The following is a 21,772-nucleotide window of genomic DNA, read 5'->3' as shown; positions in this document are numbered from 1 at the left end:
TCGTGAGCTTAAATCACAACAAACTGTACAGAAGGCTGCAGTGCGGAAGGCAGGCTCTTGAGCTCCAAAGCAAGTGGGATCCTGATGTGCCTCTAAATGCAGAAACCGATCAAAAACCTACTGTTGAACTATACAGCTTTCCTTACAAAACTATTGAGAGCAAAAAGATCCCGTCCCTATCACGAAGCCCAAAGCCCATCTGGAGAAGCAGTAAGAAAACACAACAATGAATCCTTTCAGAGTGAAGATCGCTTGAATGAAGAATTTGAAACCGTCGCTATTTTTAATAGCATCTCTGGCAATATCCATTATGTCTCATGTGATACGCTGGATGGTGCTGCCTTACCTGTAAAGAAAACTGGTTTTGTATATAGCAGGGAGAAGAGCAATAATGGTGAGGGCAACACAGTCCTAATAGTTTTAAACAACTATAAAAGGAAATGCTGTTGCAAAGGGAGTGGAATGGAACTTGTGGCCCCTTGACAACTATAAAGAGGTCCAAATTTAACCATCATACTGTAAAAAAGAGATCTTTCTTTATGATGCATAAGAAACTTTCTATGGTTAGGTTTTGGTATAGAATTATAAAATCCCCAGAACTTCGAGCAAGAAGCAAAACCTGCAAATTGAGAAAAATCAAACCAAGGTGGGTGGAGAAAGTTACAAGGGACCATCAAGAGACGCTCCAGTGGGATTTTGAAAGTGGATTGTGTAATTGGCTTTCCTACTGGAAATCTAAAAGTAACAGTCTTTGGAACTGGTACAGCTTATCAGATATGAACAATAATACAAACAAATCTTTAGGTGAGGAGAACGAAATATGTGCACCTGAGATCTGCAGTACGCAGGATGTGTTACCGCGTGCTGAGCTGTGTTCTGAGGGGCCAGAATCCGGAGGGCAGGATGGCAGTGTGGATGCTGTCCTACCAGAACTGCATGCTAGAGCTTTTCCGGAGGCAGAGACCTTGCACCAAGTGGAGACCAATGGGGCTCTGGCAGAGGATCATTGCTCTGACATTTTCGTCTCCATGGCAGGAAAAGAAATTGCTGGTTCAGATCAAGATGACGCAGAATCTAATGAGGTTATGGGTGTAGATGGAATGATGCTGTTGCAGTCCTCTTTGCAGGATTCTGATGTCAATGATAATTTTGCAAATGGACCTTTATCCATGGAGCTGGCACAAAATGAGGACAGCTCTAGCCAGATGGAAGTAGAGGGCTCCTTAAACCTGGACGTTTTTAGTGCAAAGTTACTAGATCACCCTTACTGTAAAAGTCCTCTTGAGGAGCCTTCACCAGAAAGCACAGGACTAAAATCAGGAACTCGGAAAGGAGGCAAAAGGAACAGTCAGAAATCTTCCCGGGTGGCTGATGAGCAGTTGGCAACGTGGCTTTGTGGTATACCTTTTATATATCTTAGGGCTTCCAGGAGTTCCTGAAAACTACTGGATGTATTGTGGAGTTTACATGTTCTGTTAATTCCTTTATTTAAATAGTTTCTTACTGTGAATTGTAAAGGGTGCTTAGCATAACATTTAATGAAATGAGGCTGCAAAGAGGAGAGCTGCATGAAGGAAGGACAAATCAATGCTTATCTGACAAGCTATTTTGAAGGATAGTTGAATGGTGTCTCTGCTTCTTTTGGTTTAGAGTATACAATGTAATTTAATTGGAATCTTTGTGGAAAATTGTTGATAGACATTCTAAATGTCTTCTGTCATGTGGTTTCAGAAGATGATATGGGGTTAAAGCTTCCAATTTTTTAAATGTTTGACAATTATTACTCTTAACTTGGTTTTTGAAAATCCTTAGTGTTCTAATACTTCCTTCCAGCCTTATCCTCTCTTCCTTTGCTCTTAGATCAAAACTAAATCACTTAATGAATCTCAGGTTTTAAGAGCCAAATATTGTTCATTGTCACTTAGTTTTCTCTACTATTGTTCCTAAAGTAGGCTTAATGAATCTTATTAGACAATATTTTTTAAAAAGGCAAGACTAGTCTTAGCAAAGGTTGAGCAAAAAGGCTTTGGGATTTTTTTTACTCAATGCTGAGCATGCAGTATTTGATAGTCTCTCTAAAGAGGAACATGGTAAAAATAGTAATCAGTGTCTTATTTATGTATAGCAGCATACTATACACATAGTAAGGAGCAGTAAGCTAACACGTTACGCCACCTAGTACCATTAACATGATGTTCAAGTTTAATGGTGTTCTGGTAACTGAAGTCTTCCTTTGGAGAAATTGGCTGCATAGATTCCCATAAACCTGAAGCTGGTGTCAACTAGTGTTAAAGGGATTGTCCAAAGTTTGACACGCTCTGATTGTTTTGCCTGCCTTTTTGTCCTTCAATTTTGCAATTGATTCTCTAAAGCAAAACGTGAAGAAGGAGGCATTGAACCTCAAAAGATGATTTAGCTTTCCATATCCACAAGTTAGCGTGGAATGTGTTTCTCTGTGGCTGGCTTTATGTGATCCAGGAAGGACCAGGCACTATGTGAGAAATTGAGAGAAACTGTGGTACCGCAGTGAACAGGCCACTTCTACAATGGATTTTAACGTTTGTCCAGCAGAAAAAGGGATGTTGTACTTCTGTAACAGTCCAGAACCAAGACTCTATCAGGGTGGCAAAGGTCAAAGTTTTGTGGTCTGATAGGCAGTCATGTTCTTGTTTATGGGAGGCCTGAATAACTTAAAAAGATAAAATTAAAAAGACAGACAGCAACTGCACTAAACTTTCCCACCCTTGATAATTTTAAGAGAATTCTTTCCTGGCTTTTGCATGAAGTACGTGAGACCAGTTTCCATTTCCTTCAGAGTTGAGGGTTCCTCTCTGAGGATTGAAATCTACACTACATACACATTCATACTTGATAGTATAGCACTTCTGAGTTTCCTCAGTTGAAAAGCTGTAAAAAAGAATTCTAATTTTGGTATAACTATGTACAGGAGTTCTTGCCTGTTTAGGAGTGTTGTTAATCATTAACTGCACCCTAAAAGATACTGCTAATCTGGCAAGAGTTCCTAGGGTAGATGCATGAAGGAGATGTTAGGGATGCTCTTGGGTTTTGAATTTCTCTGCGGCAGCTGAACTCAGATGTTAATGGGCTGCAATATTTAGTGCATTCTGATGTGGTATTAGGTATCAAACAGAGCTCCATGGTAAATCCTGTTTGTGATGGGTGTCTGATCTTGCACCTGGTCTGAACTTTGTATTTTCCTCTTTGAGCTATTCAGCTACACCAGCCCAAGTGAGGTCAGAATCTCGCTAGAGGTCTCCTGGAGCTCTGCTTCTGTTAGTTGTCACTACAAGAACGATCCTTCCTCTGTGTGTATGAATAAAAAGCTTTTAAAATTTTATATATTAAAAGAGAATAAGGTACACTTATAAGCCACATGCATTGTCTATCTAGACTTCTAGCCAGAGTGAGAAATAGACTCCCTGTCACAGTCTACTAAGATGTAATGGATAAAAGTTGTTAGGCAAGTGTGTGGCAGAATTGCGAGGGAGGTTACTTTCCCATGAAGAATGCTTCCTTGTTGTCTGATCTCGCTCTTCAATCCTCCCTTCCTTCTGTCGCACATCTAGGTGTACCTTGCTATATCTTCACTGCTTTTCTCGGCTCTTTGTGTTTTGTCCTTGGTCTCTCTCCTTTCTTTTTTATGCTTTTCTTAACTGCTGTTCTTCTGACACTTTTTTCTGTTAGATGTTACTCTTGTCTTGCTTCTTCCCATCCTGATCTTTGAAAGTTTTCAGGAAATATTGTTAAAGCCTTAGTAAGCAGAGAGCTGAACATACACTGCACTGTCCAGTGATGCTCTCTACCGTCACACACCAGCCTGAGAAGAGTCCTGGAGTTTGGGTTAGTGTAATTTCCCTGGACTCTGATCTCAGATCCAGCTTTCTGTACACAGCACGTGTGTTTGTTGCTGCATTTGAAAATTCATTTTCAGAAAGCTGGACAACTTGGTCTTTTTTCTCTTACTAGCAAGTGTTGAAATCCTGTTTTCCATTCTTATTCATTCTCAAAGTGGTTTTGGATGCTTGGGTGGGGTTTATGTCTCCAGTGTTCCAGTCTTGTGTATGAGAAGAAAAAAATAATCTATTTCCGAGGGTTTTTAATTCCTCCGGCATTCATATCTTAATTATTTCCTAGTCAATACCCTTTGCTTCTGTTGTTATGGTTGCCCAGTGCTTTCCCAGGCAATGGCAGGCTGACATGGCTGTCCATGTCACCTTAAATGCCATCCCTAGGGTACAAGGGTAAATGAGTTAAACTTGCTCAGAGTCTGTCTGGTGTCTTTTCCATTCACTGTGGTGGCTGCAGAGGAACTGAACAGACTGCAGACACTCTGGCAGCCAGGGCTGCTTACGTTTGAGGAGAGTAATTCTGCATACCGTAAGGACAAGATACTGGGTTTTCAATGAAGACTGTTGCAGACACTGATGGCTTTTTGTATTGCAGTAAAATTATTTAAGATGCAAATTGAAATAGGCAGGGGGATGGATTCTCCTCGTAGCACTGGTATAATTAGTTTGATGTAGATATGTGTGTATATGGCAAGAATGGGGTCTGATCTCTTCCTGTAAAGCTGAGTGATCGGATTCCTGCTTTTTTATTTTTGTCCTTCTTCCCCTACCCCCGCTTTCATTTAATGTTGCCAATTTGAACTTAGTTTTCTTAAATATATACTTGCCATGTGTGGTGCTGTGTGTTGGTTGGGTGCAGAATCATTGCTGCTTGTACTTGGAAGAAATGACTGCTTTATTGGACTAGTGAACTTGGAAGGTTTTTTTATATGTTTGCACTTTCATTTTTCTGATATATTTAAAGGATTCCTAGATGAAGTTATGAAGAAATATGGCAGTTTAGTACCACTCTGTGAAAAAGATGTCATGGGAAGATTAAAAGAAGTCTTTAATGAAGATTTCTCCCATAGGTGTGTAGCAGTATCAAATTCTAGACTTTGTAAAGGACAAATTGTTTTGCATTGCTACTGCACGCTCCACATCTAATGCCTAGCAGAACAGAAGTCCATTTGACATGACCTTGACTTTTTTTTTTTTTCTACCTTTTCAATCCTGTTTTAGAAAACCTTTTATCACCAGGGAAATCATGAAGTATCGGGAAAAACATCCAAAAACCTCCACTTGCAGTTTCCGGGTCTTCTATAATAAGCACATGCTAGATATGGATGATTTAGCTACACTGGAAGGCCAGAACTGGCTGAATGACCAGGTCAGAGATACTTGGTGTTTATGTGCTTCCTTACCCCTTTTTAGCGCATTTATATTAGGATATCAGTTGTTCACCTTCTGCTACATGATAGGTGGACTGTCCTTACTTTTCAGAAGTAAAAGAAGTGTTGAGCAGCTCTTACAATGGCAGGTGCAATAATAGTGGTTACAAGTTGCAATAATAGTGGTTACAAGTCTGGAAGATGGGAGGTGTCAAACCTAAACTGCTTCCTTCTGAAGAAATGATATTGCAGTATTTTGAGAAAATAGTGGCTACCCATATAGGTTTTAGCATCTTCCCCCATCCTCAGGCTTGAGCAAATTACAAGAAGAGTAGAATGAAACAGCAGACTGTGGCCCACAGCCAAAACCAAGAAGGCTGCAGTGCCCAGGGCATGCACCAATAGACTTAAATTGAATTAAACTGCGTTTCAGATTGAGGCAGACTTCAAGCAGCCAGTTACAGTCTCTCTCTGGGCTGACCACTATTAGTTCCCAAGTGCTTGTCCTTCAGACTACAGCAAAATGTTACTATAATTGCTCACTTCCCTGTTGCTGTTTTAAGCGTCAAGGGTCCTACGTTTTATGGGAACTTGTGAATTAAAGTTTTTCAGAAGTATTCTCTACATATTCAAATATTTACTAACTCTTACAGATAATTAACATGTATGGTGAACTCGTAATGGATGCAGTCCCTGAAAAGGTGAGGGTTTTTGTTATTATGCAAATGTACCTAATGAGAGATTGAGAGGGAAGGGTGAAACATTGAATATTCCAGATAAAGAATCGAGATTTAGCTCAATGATGTTCTGAGTGTTTCCATTACAATTTGTTGCTATCTGCTGCTCAGATTTTCTTCCTTGCCTGTGCTAAAATAGTTTTCAGTGCTGTGGCTTTTGTTTCAGGAACTTACTGAATTAGTTCTGCAGGTGGTCTTTATGGTAGCCTGATGTTACTGATGTACCTGTAGAAGACAGGTGCCCTGTTTTTGCCCATCCCACTTTCCTTTCTCCCCTAGAGGTTTCTGTCTCCAGCTTATCTGCTTCCGAAGTGCTTTATCTGTGCCCTTGCTCAAACAGTTTCAGCTGGTGTTTCAGCTGAAATTTCTGATGAAGATGGATTTCTGCTGAGATGACAAACCATGAATGGTAGCATCTGAACCATGCACATGTGCTGCTTGCACTCACCCACCCGCCCACCTCGCAGCTGTGGGGGCCGTAACAGCTCAAACTGTGTCAGCTGCCTGCCTGGTGAATGTGAATTGATGCAGAGCTGCTTGGTTCCTTGGCAGTATTGACTGTGCAATACTTTCTTTGGTTTGTGCATCCTCAACAGAATACTTACTGCTTTCCAACTGCAGTGTCTAACTGTTGGTGGCAGTTGAAAAAAAAAGAAAAAAAAAAGAATCAAGAAAACACCCCCCCCTTCTGTGACTAAATTTGCAGCAATGGCAATTATAAAAAGCCATCTGTTTACTAGTAGCAGTGAGCAATTTTCAGGTGAGACCACAAAGGAAGACCCAAACAAAGCCATTTTTAGATGAGCTCTGCAGAACGTAACTTTTAAAATCTTCAAGCTCAGAAGAAAGAGCGTTGTTGCTTTGATTGGTGGTGATGGTGATTCTTCATTAGTATTCTCTGTACTTCCCGAGTGTGTGCTAGGGTTGTGGTATTGGAGATTGTATCTGTTTGCTTGTGTCTGCTTTTTCTTCATAGTGCATAATTGAAATCCTCATGGGAGATTTTGTGCTGGTACCTCAGAATGTGGTTTTGAAGTCTGCTGGCATAGCTAATGGGTGTTAGACACTGTGTTTTCAGATGCTGAATTTTCTAACTTTTTTTTCAAGTAATAACTCAAGCCTTCTACCACCTCTACACTAGCAGAATTATTAAAAACAGATGTTGCAGATTTCCATTTGTATTAATCTGTTCCTGTAATTGCAAGAAGCTAAGCACAGGGAGTAATAGTGTTAACCTGGAGGTAAATAATTTTTTTTAACAAAAGCTTATGTTTTTTTGCCATAAATGCAGGGTTTTAGTTACAAAATGGGTATGGTATAACTTAAAAATGCTTTTAAATAGCAGAATATTGTTTTTGTCTGGAGCTGGTCATAGTAGTTCAGCACAAATGACCGTGTTGTTGGATTAAATCTCATAACTGTTTTGATCAATTTTTTTTTTTTGAGTCTCAGAGCTTCCAGCAACTAAAACCAGAAGTTACTTCCTTCTCCACCACCCCAGCTTTGCCAGTCCAGTGTTCTCTTCCTTAATCCCTGTAAAGAACAACAAAAGCTAACTCCTCATCCTGCTGTTTTTCTCCCAAGTCTGTCCCCAACAAAAAATTAAACATGATATGCCTGAAGATACAAAAGTGTAAATATGAATGCTACAGTGGCTCACATCATATATTATAGAGAACTAAGGCTTACTTTATTTGCTTGCTGAAGAACAGCAATAGTTTAGGCTTGGCAAAGCCTCTGTTTGTCCCTGCTGGGGTTCTATTTCTAAACCTGCATTAAATATTGCCTCATTACAAGTTGTTTTGTATAAATTATCTTGGGGGAAGGGGAATTACTGTGCATGAAGATTTCTGTGCTCATTCCTCCTCTCTCTCTTTTTTAGGTTCATTTCTTTAACAGCTTTTTTCATAGACAGCTCGTAACCAAAGGATATAATGGGGTAAAACGATGGACTAAAAAGGTACCCTTCAACTCTGTCGTCAGTGCTCTGGTTCTTTTGGGCTGGGTTGAATCACTAACTTGAAACTGGGTTACAATGTGTTATCTGCAAAGGATGGGTTTGCAAAGGAGCTATACAAAGTGGGGAGAGGTTAATAAAAATAGTAGGGTAGCACTATTGAAGTTAGTATGGTTATGTTGTGAAAATGTACTTTGAATGGCTTCATCTTCAGTGGTAGGTTATCTCTCTGTGTATTTTTATGCAAGCTGTTAATTTAGCTGCAAGGAATGTCTCTTACTGCTCCTGACAGTGCCAGGTACACTAATCTACAGGAGAGCTGACTTAATTCTGCTTCTTCCTTTAGTCTCAAACTGGGATTGTTTGATAAAATCAAATTGTTACTCCAGAGTAACACATACTGGTCCTAGAAAGCAGAAATTAGAAACCCATAGTTAATAAGCCAAACTGTTGTTCACATGACAAGAACAGAATTCACCTGACTTTCCAGAACCCATACCAGATCATGGGTTGTGATATTTTCTGAAGTAGCTAATACAAAGAGCAGTGCTTTCTTTTTTTTTTTTCTGTGAACATTTGTCCCTTATATGGGAGATGAGGCAAGGCTAATCAAGGACCATGTTTGAATGTACGATCTTTCTGCAGAAGCACTTAAATAGCACGCATCTGTGAAATGCTAGAGATGAACTCATTATCCAAATATAAAATCTATTCATATAATTTATCAAAATCTCTTTAAAGAGAGACTGAATATTGGTGCTTAATATTCCCAGATTTTTTTTTAAATGTTCTTTTTCTCTAGCAACCCAAGTTTTTGCAGAAACCCCCAAAGTGAAGGTAGATGCTGAAAGCAGAACCTGTATTCCTGTTGCTGCTGAGGAGGAACCAGATGAGAGCAGGACAGTTGTTTAGACATTTACACTTAAATTACTGAAGAATCTGTAAAGCAAGAATGAGAACTAAGCAGTTTCTGTTGGAAGGATTCAGTAGACTGCTTTGTCCTACAACATGCAATTAAGGGGAACTTGTTTCTGCTTTTTAAACACACCAGAGTATTGTACCAGGTTTTATAAGTGTGCTCTCCTGGGATGCGTGAGGCCAGAGCCTAGAAGGACATGCTCTTCTGTCTCTAGCCGCAGTGATTTCAAAGCTCCTGTTTGTGTCTGTCCCTTCTGGCCACCAATCAGATTGGCACTCCTGCTGTGGTCCACTGCCATGTCAGCTAGCTGACTGCACTCTCGGTGAAGCGAATCTAGGTTGTCAGTGTTCTTTCTGTACATCAGGTCTTAACACCCTTCCAGCTTTTGGCTGCTTCTTTCCACTCTTGTGCTACAGGTTTGCACGCCTGCAGCAATCCCACAACTAGGGCTCATACGAAGACCCTTGAGTTTAGCATGGCTCTGCTATAGCTGGACATCACAGAAAGTGTAGTTCATTTATCTTATTCCAGTTTTCCTTTGTGGGCTCGGCTTGCTGCTGGCTAACATCTCTTTGCTTCTCTCCAAGCATGATGGATCGTTGTGGAGTGAGTGTGCTGTAATCTGGTCAGGAAGCAGTTGGGAGTTGCAGGTGGGAGCAGGGATCATCAATGCTTGTGACAATCAAAGTACTGTTGTGAGCAAGGCTGGGCTGATAACTGCTGTGAATGCTCAGACCTTTTTGTGTCTTCAGCTTCCCACTGTTACTCAAAAAATACACTTTTCTTTTCTACAAACAACCTGGCTTTACCAGTAGTGCAGCAATTATGTGCTATTCAAATTGCACAGTGCTTAGAAAAAAAAAAAAAGCAGCATAGAAAATCTTCCCACAGGATGAGTTCATTTAGTTCAGTATTCTATTTTTGCTTTTTTTCTGGACTGTACCACCAAAAACCCAGCAATTAGACACCCGTTTCGAGAGGAGCTGGGAGAAGGAAGATCATGAAAGGCCCAGGCTTGGCTGCCTTCCAAAAGCATAAGAGCTCATCTGCCACACAGACACCGGGGGTGTTGTATCTGATCTGCTTGTTCTGTACTTTAAGACCTTCTCCCTTGTTTTCTTGCCTGTGACCACAGTACATCTGCTACAAAGTTGAGTTCAAGAAGGGATGAATCTGCTCTGCCTTCACCCCCTCCTTTCCTCTGCTCACCAAAACATCATGCACTCCTCTGCCTTCCTCTGACAGGTCATAGAGCCTGTGTTATGGCAGAGGACGTCAAACTGCACCAGCTTGCTGGTTTTGTGGGGTGTTTGTAATCACAACTGCTTCATCTGTCACCTATCCACGATGCAGCTCGATAGAAATCAGTGGTGCTCACACTGCAGGAGAGTCATTACTGAAGATATGTAGCTAACCCAAATTGAGGCTTGATTAAGAAATCCCACTTCGACACAGATACTGACGTGCGATGTGAGTGGAATTTTGCCACAAATACAGTGGTGACTAACTCTGGTGCTGTACAATGCTCCTTAGCCACTTTCTGGGCTGTAACTGTATTTTTGTGCCTGCTAGTAAGTTATCTATGAGATAAACATGAAGAATGTGGTGAAAGAGTGGAGGGGGCAAAAAAAGACTTCAGTTACGGGGTGGCGGAGAGGAGACTTAGATACGATTAATCTCTTGCTTTGCTGTGTTCTCCCTGTGGAATTGTCTCTAATGCAAGTTGTTCTTCTTGCTAGGTGGACTTGTTCAAAAAGACTCTCTTGTTAATTCCTATTCACCTGGAAGTCCACTGGTCCCTCATTACTGTGAACATCCCCAATCGAATTATTTCATTTTATGATTCCCAAGGCATTCATTTTAAGTTTTGTGTAGAGGTAAGAGTGTCAGCTGTGTCTGCAAAGTTTGAACTGTTTTCTTAAACAAACAAACCTCCCTTTTTCTGTTCAGCCTTAAACTTTAAATGCAGTATTGTTGTCCTGCCATGTATGAAATGAGAATCAGCTTGTCCTGCTGAGGAGTCTGAAGCACAGACCTCGAGGGTCACACCAGAGCTGGGAGTTGAGGTCGGATTGCCTATTCCCCAATTAGCCTGACCGTGTAATCAGCACACCTTTTGTGGCTCTGTCTTGTCACTCCCACACAAAGCAGGGGCTCAAAGCCAAGTGCCATAGGGAAGCAGGCTAGCCAGAAGGAGAGTAAAGGCAGTTCTTTCAACTGCTGAGGGACTTGTGTTTAGGAAATAATAAATTGTGGTCGTTTTGGGGGGAGGTTGCCTGGGTGAGAGAAGAGGACGGAAGATTCTGTAGTGCTGCCCAGTGGGGTTTACGTGTTACTGTGTTATTAACAGCATGTTGCCTTTTTCCTCTGCTTGCATTGGTACGGGGTGTGCACCTCTGATTATAACCCAGCAACCTTTCAAAGCTGCAACCTGAACACTGAAGTTAAATTATCAATCTTCCTAGTAAAAAGCAGCCAGAAAGTTTTTGCTGGGACTAGCAAATTGTGATGACCCTCTTACAAAAGCTAATTTTGTCAACTTAATTGCTTGCTTGATGCAGCAGCCCTCTACTTCTAACTGTGTGTAGTTGTTGGCTTACAGAAGAGTAGTAATTATTGTACCCAGGAGAGTTCCCAGCTAGGACTTCTGAATGAAGATACTAGTTTCCTACTGGCATTTGCTGAGGATGAAGCTAATGTTTGTTCTGGGACCGAGAGACCTCATGCTCTCCAGCTTCTGCACTTGCATAAACCAGGGGTCCCTCTGAGCAGCCCTACAGTCTCTCCTGCAGTCTTGCCATGTGGCCTCTCCCGTCCTGCTCCAGGCAAGGCATTTGCACTTAAATGTCTCACAAACACAAGATACTTTTATTCCTGGGCTTTATAGAGAAAGGAGGGCCAATACCCAAAACTCCACTGTGATCTACCCGCTAAGGTGAATGTTAGTGTGCTGGAGTGTTTAAATTGTGCTATAAACCACTAGCCTGTTTACAGAGAAGTAGAAGGATTTGCTTAACCCAAGACCATAGGCTCATTTATCTTGCTTTCTTCTCTTCGCCTGTGTCAGATTATTTTTTCCTGTATGTCATTAAAACTCTCCCTAGAGCTTTGTTGGTTAGCTGCAGAACTCAAGCAGGAAAATGCTATCATTGAATGTAAGGGTCTTGGTGTCAGGCAAGTAAGCCAGGAGAGAACGCATACCAGACTGCACTGGGTGTCTGTGCATGGCTGAGAGCACTCTGACCGTGCCTAAGTGCCACATGCAGTCTAGTATTAAGTATAGCAGTGTACGGTGGGGCTGAGGGGTGTTAGAGCTCCCCTTGATAGACCGAAATGAGCCTTGATGGTAGAGGGCACAGCACCCACCAGAGTTCATTTCTTTACCTCTAGATCTGAGCTCAGCTCCTAATTAATGCTTAATGCTCACCTGAAATTTGTCCTCATTGTCAAAAGGATACCAGCAAAGATGTCAATGTCTCTCTCCTGTTCTTTAGCTGGTGAATAATATTGTTGCTTTTTTCCCTTTCCTTTTTAAAGAACATTCGAAAGTATTTGCTGACTGAAGCAAAAGAGAAGAATCGCCCCGAGTTTCTTCAGGGTTGGCAGACTGCTGTGACAAAGGTAAATGGCAGCACTTTGAGTCCTGGAGTCTGACTTTCTGGGAGATTTTAGGAGGCTGCTTCTTGCCCTGGTTTCGGCTGGAATAGAGTTAATTTTCTTCCTAGTAGTTGGTATAGTGCTGTGTTTTGGTTTTAGGATGAGAATAATGTTGATAACACACTGATGTTTTAGTTGTTGCTAAGCAGTGTTTACACTGAGTCAAGGACATTTTAGCTTCTCATACTGCCCTGCCAGCAAGTAGTCTGGGAGTAGGGGGTGCACAAGAGGCTGGGAGGGGACACAGCCAGGACAGCTGACCCAAACTGGCCAAAGGGATATTCCATACCATATGACATGCTCAGTATATAAACTAGCGAGAAAGGTGGCCAGGGGTCGCTGCTCAGGAACTGATTGGGCGTTGGTTGGTGAGTGGTGAGCAATTGCATTGTGCATCACTTGTTTTATATATTCTAATTTATTATTATTACTACTACTACTATCATCATCATCATTATTTACCCTTTCTTTTCTGTCCTATTGAACTGTCTTTATCTCAAGCCATGAATTTTACTTTTTTTTTCCCCAATTCTTTCCCCCACCCCACTGTGGAAGGGAGTGACCGAACGGCTGTGTGGTGTTTAGCTGCCTGCTGGGTTATACCATGACACTTCTAAACCCATATATTTGTATCAGTAGTAAATTTTTTTATGCTGACCATGTGGAGGGTGCTAGGAGCGACACAAGTGGTTATGCATGGGAATTAGAGCTCTGTTGCTCACTCAGCTCCCGCCAGGTCTTTAATACTTTCTGCAAGTGACTTGGTGATCTGAGCCTGATCTCTGGACAATTAAATAGCCTGCAGCAAAACCTGTAGCTGTTGCCCGTGTTGGCACAAGGTCAGGGACTGAATGAGCTGGAGAGTCAGCTTCCTGACTTCCCCCAAAAGGACTGTTCTGAACTATGCCACATGGATGGGATTTGGTGAGGGAGGGAACAGGCTAATGCTGCTATTGCCTATATTTTATATTTGCTATGGATAGAGGGCTTTGGTCCCCAGGGCTGTTTGTGGCACATCACATTTGATCACAAGTAAACAAAGTCTGGCAACAATAAAAGGGAATAACTCGTGTGTAGTGTAAATGAGGGAATATGTGATTTCCGTAGCCATCCCATAATGGCTCCAAAGATATAAAACAGGTCATTGCACACTAGACATACTCCCAACAGCTCGCTCCTCGCACAGGATTATTTTTAGATGCTGCTACAATGACGAAATGATTCCTCTCTGCACTCATGCACACCCTGTGCAATCAGAGTTTGTCCTTCTGCATTCTGTGAGGTAGAAGATCTGGGAGCTGAGGAAAGATAATTACTTTTCCTCTTCAAGTGCCAGAGACATAGCAGCACTAGTGAGTGGAACTTCTTAGTTCCACATATCAAAATTGCGCATGTTTGAAGAAATAATGAAAGTTGAAAGTTATCGTTTGAGAGACTGCCTTGCTCAGTCCTGTCGCCTGACGATGTACCTCTTCATGTTCTTTGAGACCCTTTGGTGTGGCTGGGGGAGGAAAGCCACTGCTGGTAGCATGGGTGCTAAGAGTAATCTTCCTCTAGGCCTGTGTGACTGCTGATATAGTTTGGTCCTGTGTAAAGCAGATAATGCTGTACAAACATTTATTTAAACTAATTGAGAAGCTGTTCTGTGTAGGTCACTAAAAGAAAATAAACTTGAAAAAGATTTGTAATTTGTTTTCTGTCCTACACTATATATTTTTCTAAATGTTAGGTGTTATTCTAACAAGGTGTTGAGTGTCACCTTGCAAAAGTTGGGATCAGAATAAGTAATTACAACTCCGGTTTCTAGTGTGGCAGAACAGCTAGCTCTAAGAATGAGATACCCAATCATTCTGCCAAATCTCCTTTTGGACTTTAAGTGGGACTTAGAGAATAGAAAGATAAGAAAAGATCTAACGTGTCTCTTCTTGTTTCTTTTCCTTTTAGTGCATTCCACAACAGAAAAATGACAGTGACTGTGGGGTTTTTGTGCTCCAGGTAAGAGTACTGCTTTTTAAAAATCAGTGGCCTGTATTGTTCATATAGTAAACATCCTTTTTTTCAATCAAGCCTTTTCCTTTTCCTCAGTACTGCAAGTGCCTCGCCTTAGACCAGCCTTTTCAGTTCTCCCAGGAAGATATGCCCCGAGTGAGAAAAAGGATTTACAAGGAGCTGTGTGAACGCCAGCTAATAGACTAATAAAATGCAGCCAACCTAATTTCTCTGGCATTTCTGACAAGTTGCAGCTGGTGTTTGTGTACTTGAATTTCTGAAAACTTCCGTGAATTTTGAGTGCTTCTCAGCTGAGTGGTGTGGCCACTGTTGTTACCTCAATTTTTTGACAAGCTCTTTAACTGGCAGAACATAACAGACCTGCCATAAAATATTCCTTATGTCAGTTTGGTTCTCTTATGTTCTTTCCTGTATTTAATATTTATTATCTCAGCATGCATATAGGCAAAGCATGCAACTAAAACCATAAAACTGTAGATTTGGTGCACCTTTGAGATGTAGCTAGAAATGACAAATACAGGTGACTTTGTCTGGAAACATAAAGATGCATGATATGTTTTCTGATGCAATAATGCTTTGAATGTATCAAAAAAAAATAATCAATGCCATAAAAAGAACAGCTAGAACCTATTTGGTAGTTCCATTGTCCCTGTTGTGGCTGTATAATACTGAATTACCACTTTTGAGAGTGGCCAAACACATCTAGAGATTTAATTTGTGGAGACCCCTTTTTTAAATATTTCAAGTTGCTAATAAAGTTTGTTCTGTTAACATTTATCCATTATCCAGCCTGTCCCTATAGATAAAAAGCAGCCTTTGCACAAATAAAGCTTCAGCGCTTGTCTGTATAATAAAAAGTACAAAGGTGTTCAGTCAGTCAGATTGATGGCGTGTTCCTATATGCTGCAGAAGTCTCCATGATGTGTGTATTAAGGAGAATTATAAAGCTGGCCCTGAAGAGTCACAGCTTAGATACTAAGATAAACTCCTTGGCTGTAACTGTTTAAATCTCAGATGGCTTTGGCTCATTTTTCAGTTCCACAGTATGCAGTGAAATGTACCATTTCGGCATCTCTCCCTTCAGCTCTGTCTTCAGATGAACTCCCGTCAAGCTTGTCATGTTTAACCTCCCATTGGCTTTTGCCTTTGTTCAAATATAAATTAATTCATTTCTGCTGCATCTGCTGTTTGATTGTCTCAAACATCCCTAGTTTTGTTTGTATTCAGTAGCACCAATGGGTCTGGCTGGGAATAATAGCACTTGTGATGGGTGCTGTACAAACACAACAAGATTATGTTATTCTTCTCCAGAGGAATGGGAGGCTGTGAGTCCATCACTGATCTTTGCTGTGTTGCTGCACTGGGCAGGGTTAAGTGAGAGCAGTGTATCTTGAGACTTTTGGTTTTTCGCCTTGATCTGTAAACTATGATGTGCTCCTTGCTGAAGAGAGCTACTTTTGTTTGAAGAGACTGTTGTATGGGACTGCTACACCAGAAAATGTCTTCACTGTGTTTTTCTGCCAGATAAAGGAGTGAGCCCAGAGGAAAACTATTTGCAATGCTAAACATCATCTGTTGCACAGCTTCACTTTGTGTCTGTCCATAGCCCTGACTTCTGGTGGAGGAAAACCACTTCGACTTCCCTGCCTTGCAAATTAATTCAGGCTTGAGCTAAGCCAGGTGCAAATCCCTCCTAGATTATGGGAGGGAGCAGGGAGAAGTGAGGGAGTGCCAAACGCAGTCGGGCCGGGAGATGGAAGTGTGTGCATGCTGTGCTGTGGTAGAGAAGGAGGTCCTGCAGTATCCTTGTGTGTTCCCACTTCCCCTTGTTGGCAGCTGGCAAGGGCTGGCTTAATTTAGCAAGATAAGGAAGGCCTTAAGCACTTGGATAGATAATTTAAACAAGGAACTTACTGAATCAGAAAGAACCTTAAGACCCACACTGGCTAAACATACATTTGCTCATTGTATGGTGCAGAGGACCCCACAGCACATGGTTTCTTTGTGTTTCCCTGATGTGTTACTGATACAAACAGCAGCACATTCCTGGGACAAGTGACTGTGAGCAGTGGAGGGTGACGTCCATGAAAATTGAAAATGGGGATGTAGTTTCTCATATGCTAGGGTAGAACATGTAAGCCAGTGCTGCCATTCTTGTCTTGTCTCTGCACTGCTATCACATGAATGGTCCAAATGCTGCCATGTGGTGGGACCAGCTGAACTGATCCAGGTTAAAACTAACTCGGCGAAAAGGCTGCTCTTAACCCAGGGGACAGAGTAGTTCTCACCTCAGTGCGACTCGTCACTGAATGTGTATAGCAGTGTGAACGAAGAGGGAGAGTTGGGTGCCCAAGAGGAGATACGAAAGCAGTGCCAGCTTTGGAGGCATGCAAGTGAAGCTATATCCCTAAGCAAGACTCCCTGCAGAAGGGGAGAGAAATGCAGAAAGGGAACTGCATAAGCAAGTTGCCTTTCTTTTCAGAATTTAAGCTGTTTGGTAAGGAAGCTTGAAAGGTGTACTGGGACAGTGTACCAGCCTGGGAGACTCACTGCCTCCAAGGAAGACCTTTATTTTATGTGGAAGTTGCCTCATTGATGGGTATTTTTCATTGCTTGGGCATGTGCTGGCGCACTGGACCACAGGTAGTCCTTTCCTGAAACTCGGTGCCTACTGCCAGTTGGTGGAATCCATCTTCCTCTATATGAGAGGTTGGGAGGAGTCTTCAGTCGTGATCCCTTTGTCAGGGGCATCAGTAAAAGTACCGTATTTCTGTGAACTTTGTGTTTAACAGGAACATGGATGCTTTGAAGCGAGTGCATATGTGTACCAGACCATTTGAGGGGAGAGGGACTTGCATTTGAATCTGCTGCGTTGTGAATTGGGGAACAGGGTGGGGAAAGATGCATGTTGGAAAGTACTTCTTATGTGCTTTCTTGTCATCTAGAGGTTTGCTGACAAGTGTTCCAGTTGGTTATGGGGCAGTACAGAGGAGTTGCACTTGAGTCTCCAGCTATGAACACACCAGTGAGAGGCCTCTGAAAAAAAAGGAGGGGAAATTGAAAACAGAGCTAATGTAAGCAAAGTTATGTTGGTGCAGGGTTGAAATTAATCGCAGGCAGTCAGAATCTCAGACTCTGTAATGGTGTATCCTGTGAAACTGGACTAATTAACTCCTCCTTGAGAATGTCTTTGATGCCTTAAAGGAGACGGACTCCATAATCTGTAGTCATTTTACCAGTTCTTAAAACATTCAGAACTATGTAGAATGTTTTTATTATGAGAGGCACATTTATGTGGATGTAGTTATGGCTGTTAGCAATTCCATTAATGTGATCTTCAGAATTTCATAAATCACTCTGAACTGGTTTGGCTGATGCTTAAATTTCACGACTTGTTCCGAAGAGATTGTCTCGCTGTACTGATTTATACAAATAGTCCCAGAACTGGTGAAGCCTCCATCTCATGCGTGACAAATTTAAGGTACCTGAGTTGTAATAAACCTTAAACACAATTGGAAATAAATTATTAGTTTCCATTTTGTTTGCTTTAATCTATAGTTTAAAATGACTGTGCAGCTGATAGAAATCAAAAAAATGCAAAATGTGGCCTTGATTCTGCAAGGTAAGTAAAGTAGAGATGCCTATTGCTGAGCTGGTAGATACTTGCAGAATAGAGGCTGGACCTTTGTGCTATCTGATGTGCTGTTGCTCCATTCTTACCTGGCTCTCTTGAGTGTGAAGGTGATATTTTGAATGTTTCACTTGCACTGATTACCAAGCCAGACAGGCTTGCAAAGAGTTGCTGGTTTGTGTTGAATCTCTAGCATAATGCTTAACTTATCTTTACTTTCTCAGAGTTTTGATTGGCATTATCTACTGTAGCATTTATTCAAGTCAATGTGAAAATTTAAACCTTGAAGTGACGTAGACTTAACTCCACCGAGCAACAACTGTGTTTTGTGGGTGTGTTCTTGCATCAAATGAAGCCCATGTTCCTGTGAAGTAATAAAATTGAGTTTTACCATAAACCCTATTTTCTTTCAGCGATTTGGTTTCATTTTAATTTTAAAAGCAACTGAAGTGATGGTTGAGGGAATGTTTGTAGCAGCTTGTTTTGAGATCTATGTTATTAGGAGAAGCCTCTCCAGTTGATTAGTTCAGTAACTCTGAACTGTACGCTAATGATGCTCTCTGTTCCATAGCACCGCAGTGATATAACTTACTGTGGTTTGAGCTGTGACAACGTACAAGATTGGAGATGTCACATATTGCATAAATAAGGGTGGAAATCTTGCATTAGACACCTTCTACTAAGGTGGCATTTAGAAAACACAGATCTGTCAACAGAACAGGTAGGACTTGAATTGCTTTTCTAGATCAAACTAAATTAATGCCCTTCTTGTATTGCTTGTTGATTTAGCTATGTAACTATAGAGTTAAATCTTGTCTTCACTGAATTTTACAAAGCTATACAGCTTGTGAATTTGTGATAATGGGGGGAATGAAGGCTTAGCAAATGCCTCTTTAAGCTATTAATCATGAGACTGGCAACATCATTGTCTTTATTACATTCATAATTTAAAAATCCTATCATGGAGGAGGAAACATGGATGCTTGTTAAATATATTCTTCAGTGGAAGGTACTAAGAAATCAGATCGTTAAAGTACAGAATCATAAGAGACACTAGAGCCTTGCCAGGAACAATAATTACTATTTATATGTAATAGGCACTGGGAGGGAAAGAGATGAGTCTCGTTTGCTTGTGCCTGAACTTAATGGATTTTATGAGTAACCAACTAGAAGGATCTGGGGATTGAATTTTGTTTTCAGAGCATGTAATATTACAAACTATAGAGCTAAAAACTGTTGCAAACTGCAAATATCTTGAGAAATCAACTGGTTTGTTGTCTTTCAACGCAAGTAAGCAGAACATGTGCTAAGCAACTCCTGCCTGAAATTCTGATGAGTTCTTATTCTTAATTCTTGTGTTTGATTTCAGCTTTGCTGGTAACTCATGTCCCCTAACACGGCACTTTGTTGAGGTTGTAGACCTTACCTAATGCTTAGGTTACCTGGGGCTCTTTATGGGCAACTTTGGGAAGTGGCTGAGAGGAGAAGGGAATCTGGGGATTCCCCTGGGGAATCTGTTCGCACTGCCTTGTGATAAATGTGTCATGGGAGGAAGGGCTGGGCAGAAACTGAGCTTTAAATAGGATGTATTTGACTGGACAATATGGGTCAGGTCGTGTTTATGGAACATGAGCTTGATACAGACAAGGAGCCATCTTGTTTATGGAAACCTTTGGGACGAGTGGGAGAGAAATGTGGGGAAAGAGATGCCTTCTGCAGGGATGGTTGCTCTGCTGCGCACATGCGGATGCTATGTCTCGCTTCAAGCCCGTGCATTTTAGATCAACTTAATGCAGAGAGCAACTGCAGCAAAGGAAGAAACTCCCTCCGCAGCATTCAGCTGAACATCACGTTTGTTTAGGACAGTTGTGGCTTGACAATTTATCCTCAGCATCTCTGACAGCTCCCGCCTATTGAAAAGCAGACAAGCGTGCTTCTGCTCCACTGCAAACACCGGGGCTGCCTGAAGGCTCTTGCAGATTAAGTCGATTCCAGCTCACCTGTCAGTTCCTAGCTTCTTTGGGGTTTCAGGGTTGAGGGTTTTTTTTGTTTTTAACGAAGTCTGAGGTACAGAGAAGTTTTAAGGTGTGTCTTCAATAAGTACTTTCCCTTCTCATTCAGGAAACTTGTCTTTGGAGATCTGTTTTCAGTTTTGCATACTGAAATGCTTCTGTTTCTCACACAATTAGTACAAGGCAGCAATCTTTAAATGCTGCTATTAATGGGCAGAAAGAGACTTCAGGGCTTAATTTTTGGCAGAGTTTTGTTTTGTCCTTTGGTGGATGGGTTTTTTCCTTTAGAACATAAATATAGCTAAAAGATGCTGAAAAACTTTAGGCTAATGAAATGCAATGCCTTAAATTTATGTCCACTCGATTCTCGTAGACACTTGACTGTCCCCAGACAGGATGCCCTAGTCTTTTGAAGGGACTGGGATATATATCGAGAGGATCGGTGCTGTTTAGAAAACAGGGAGCATACAGGTTCAGTTCCCAAAATCACCGTTTGATCGTTTTACCACAACATACATTAGAAACCGAGCGTACAGGTCCTCGTGAAGTTCTTGGCAGGGCTGCAGCTCGTGGCCTTTCCTGTGGCTGTGAGGGTACCCCGGGTGCAGTAAGTCAGATGGTTCTTCCTGGGGTACTATTTGACCACCAGATGTCACGCAAGGACCATCAGAAGAGCGTGTGCTGCTGCACGCTCCAGCTCCCTGCTCATGGATTGACCAAGCCATGATGTCTTCTGGTTGCGTGTTGCCTGCCACATTGGTTGTTGACTTCTCACACGTTTCTCAGCAAAGTCTGCACCGCACTTGCAAAAAGAATGTGTATGTTAAACCAAACGCGCCCCCTTCCCCCCTGCCCCGCTTCCACCCGCCGTCAAATCCACTGAAAATCCTTTGTATCAAACATTTAAGTGTTTGGCTCCAGTACGATTACTCCGGAGTCCCATCAATTTTACAAATTGGCTGAAACGTTTTTTGGTAGAGAAGTCTTGCATACCAGAAGTCTTTAGTCTGATCAAACTGCTGCCCTACCATAGATTATGACTGTTATTTTTATAACACTCTATTACCATGGCAAATGCTGCAGGGGGAGGGGGAGAAACCACATCAGTAGCAACTCCTGTCTGATTTGTGGTCATATGCTTATAACTTGACATGGTTTTGCAAATAACTAAACAAAACCAGGAATTCGTTTAGGGGCAAAAAAAACCCCGGAACTCCAGAAAACTGCTGCATCAAGTATCTTGTGTGGAGAGTCTGACTTGCTCACAATTTGGATCTTTTAATGGAAAATAGTTCAGAGCAGGAACAGGAACTGGTTGCCCTCTGCTAGGCAGTTGGGGCTGTGCTGTGGCTGTCAGCCACTGCTGAACGCTGTGACAGCCTCTGGGCCATGAATTTTTTGGAATTTGTATTTAATTGCTGGTGTCTGCTCAGGCTTTATCCTAAATTTAGTAACACTCACTGCTGCTTTTTCTCTGCAATACCTTTATAAATTCCCATATAATCTGGTCTCTAATTTTAAAGCCATCTGTCAACTTTCAAGCTGTATATTTTCCAGCTTTAAAAGGTCTTGTTGAAGGAAAATTTAAATTCAAGGCCTACTGAAAATGC

General features: G+C 41.6%; 1 protein-coding gene across 2 annotated transcripts; it reads left to right on the top strand.

Moving 5' to 3' along the window:
- Window positions 1-311: 311 nt before the first annotated feature.
- Window positions 312-15,699, top strand: SENP5 (SUMO specific peptidase 5). Of its 2 annotated transcripts, none has more exons than XM_049801788.1 (9): window positions 312-1,398; window positions 4,834-4,939; window positions 5,091-5,238; window positions 5,893-5,940; window positions 7,859-7,936; window positions 10,592-10,729; window positions 12,390-12,473; window positions 14,454-14,504; window positions 14,595-15,699. In XM_049801788.1, exons 1-9 carry the CDS (start codon window positions 441-443, stop codon window positions 14,703-14,705), a joined length of 1,722 nt encoding a protein of 573 aa, XP_049657745.1. In that variant the 5' UTR covers window positions 312-440; the 3' UTR covers window positions 14,706-15,699. The 2 variants fall into 2 exon arrangements, with proteins under 2 accessions (XP_049657745.1, XP_049657744.1); XM_049801787.1 differs by having other exon boundaries at window positions 14,577-15,699.
- The last annotated feature ends 6,073 nt before the right edge of the window (window positions 15,700-21,772 follow it).

This window comes from Accipiter gentilis, chromosome 6, assembly GCF_929443795.1.
Source record: "Accipiter gentilis chromosome 6, bAccGen1.1, whole genome shotgun sequence".
NCBI lineage: Eukaryota > Metazoa > Chordata > Aves > Accipitriformes > Accipitridae > Astur > Astur gentilis.
The sequence above is the reverse complement of the archived record's forward strand: the minus strand, read 5'-3'. Positions and strand labels throughout refer to the sequence as shown.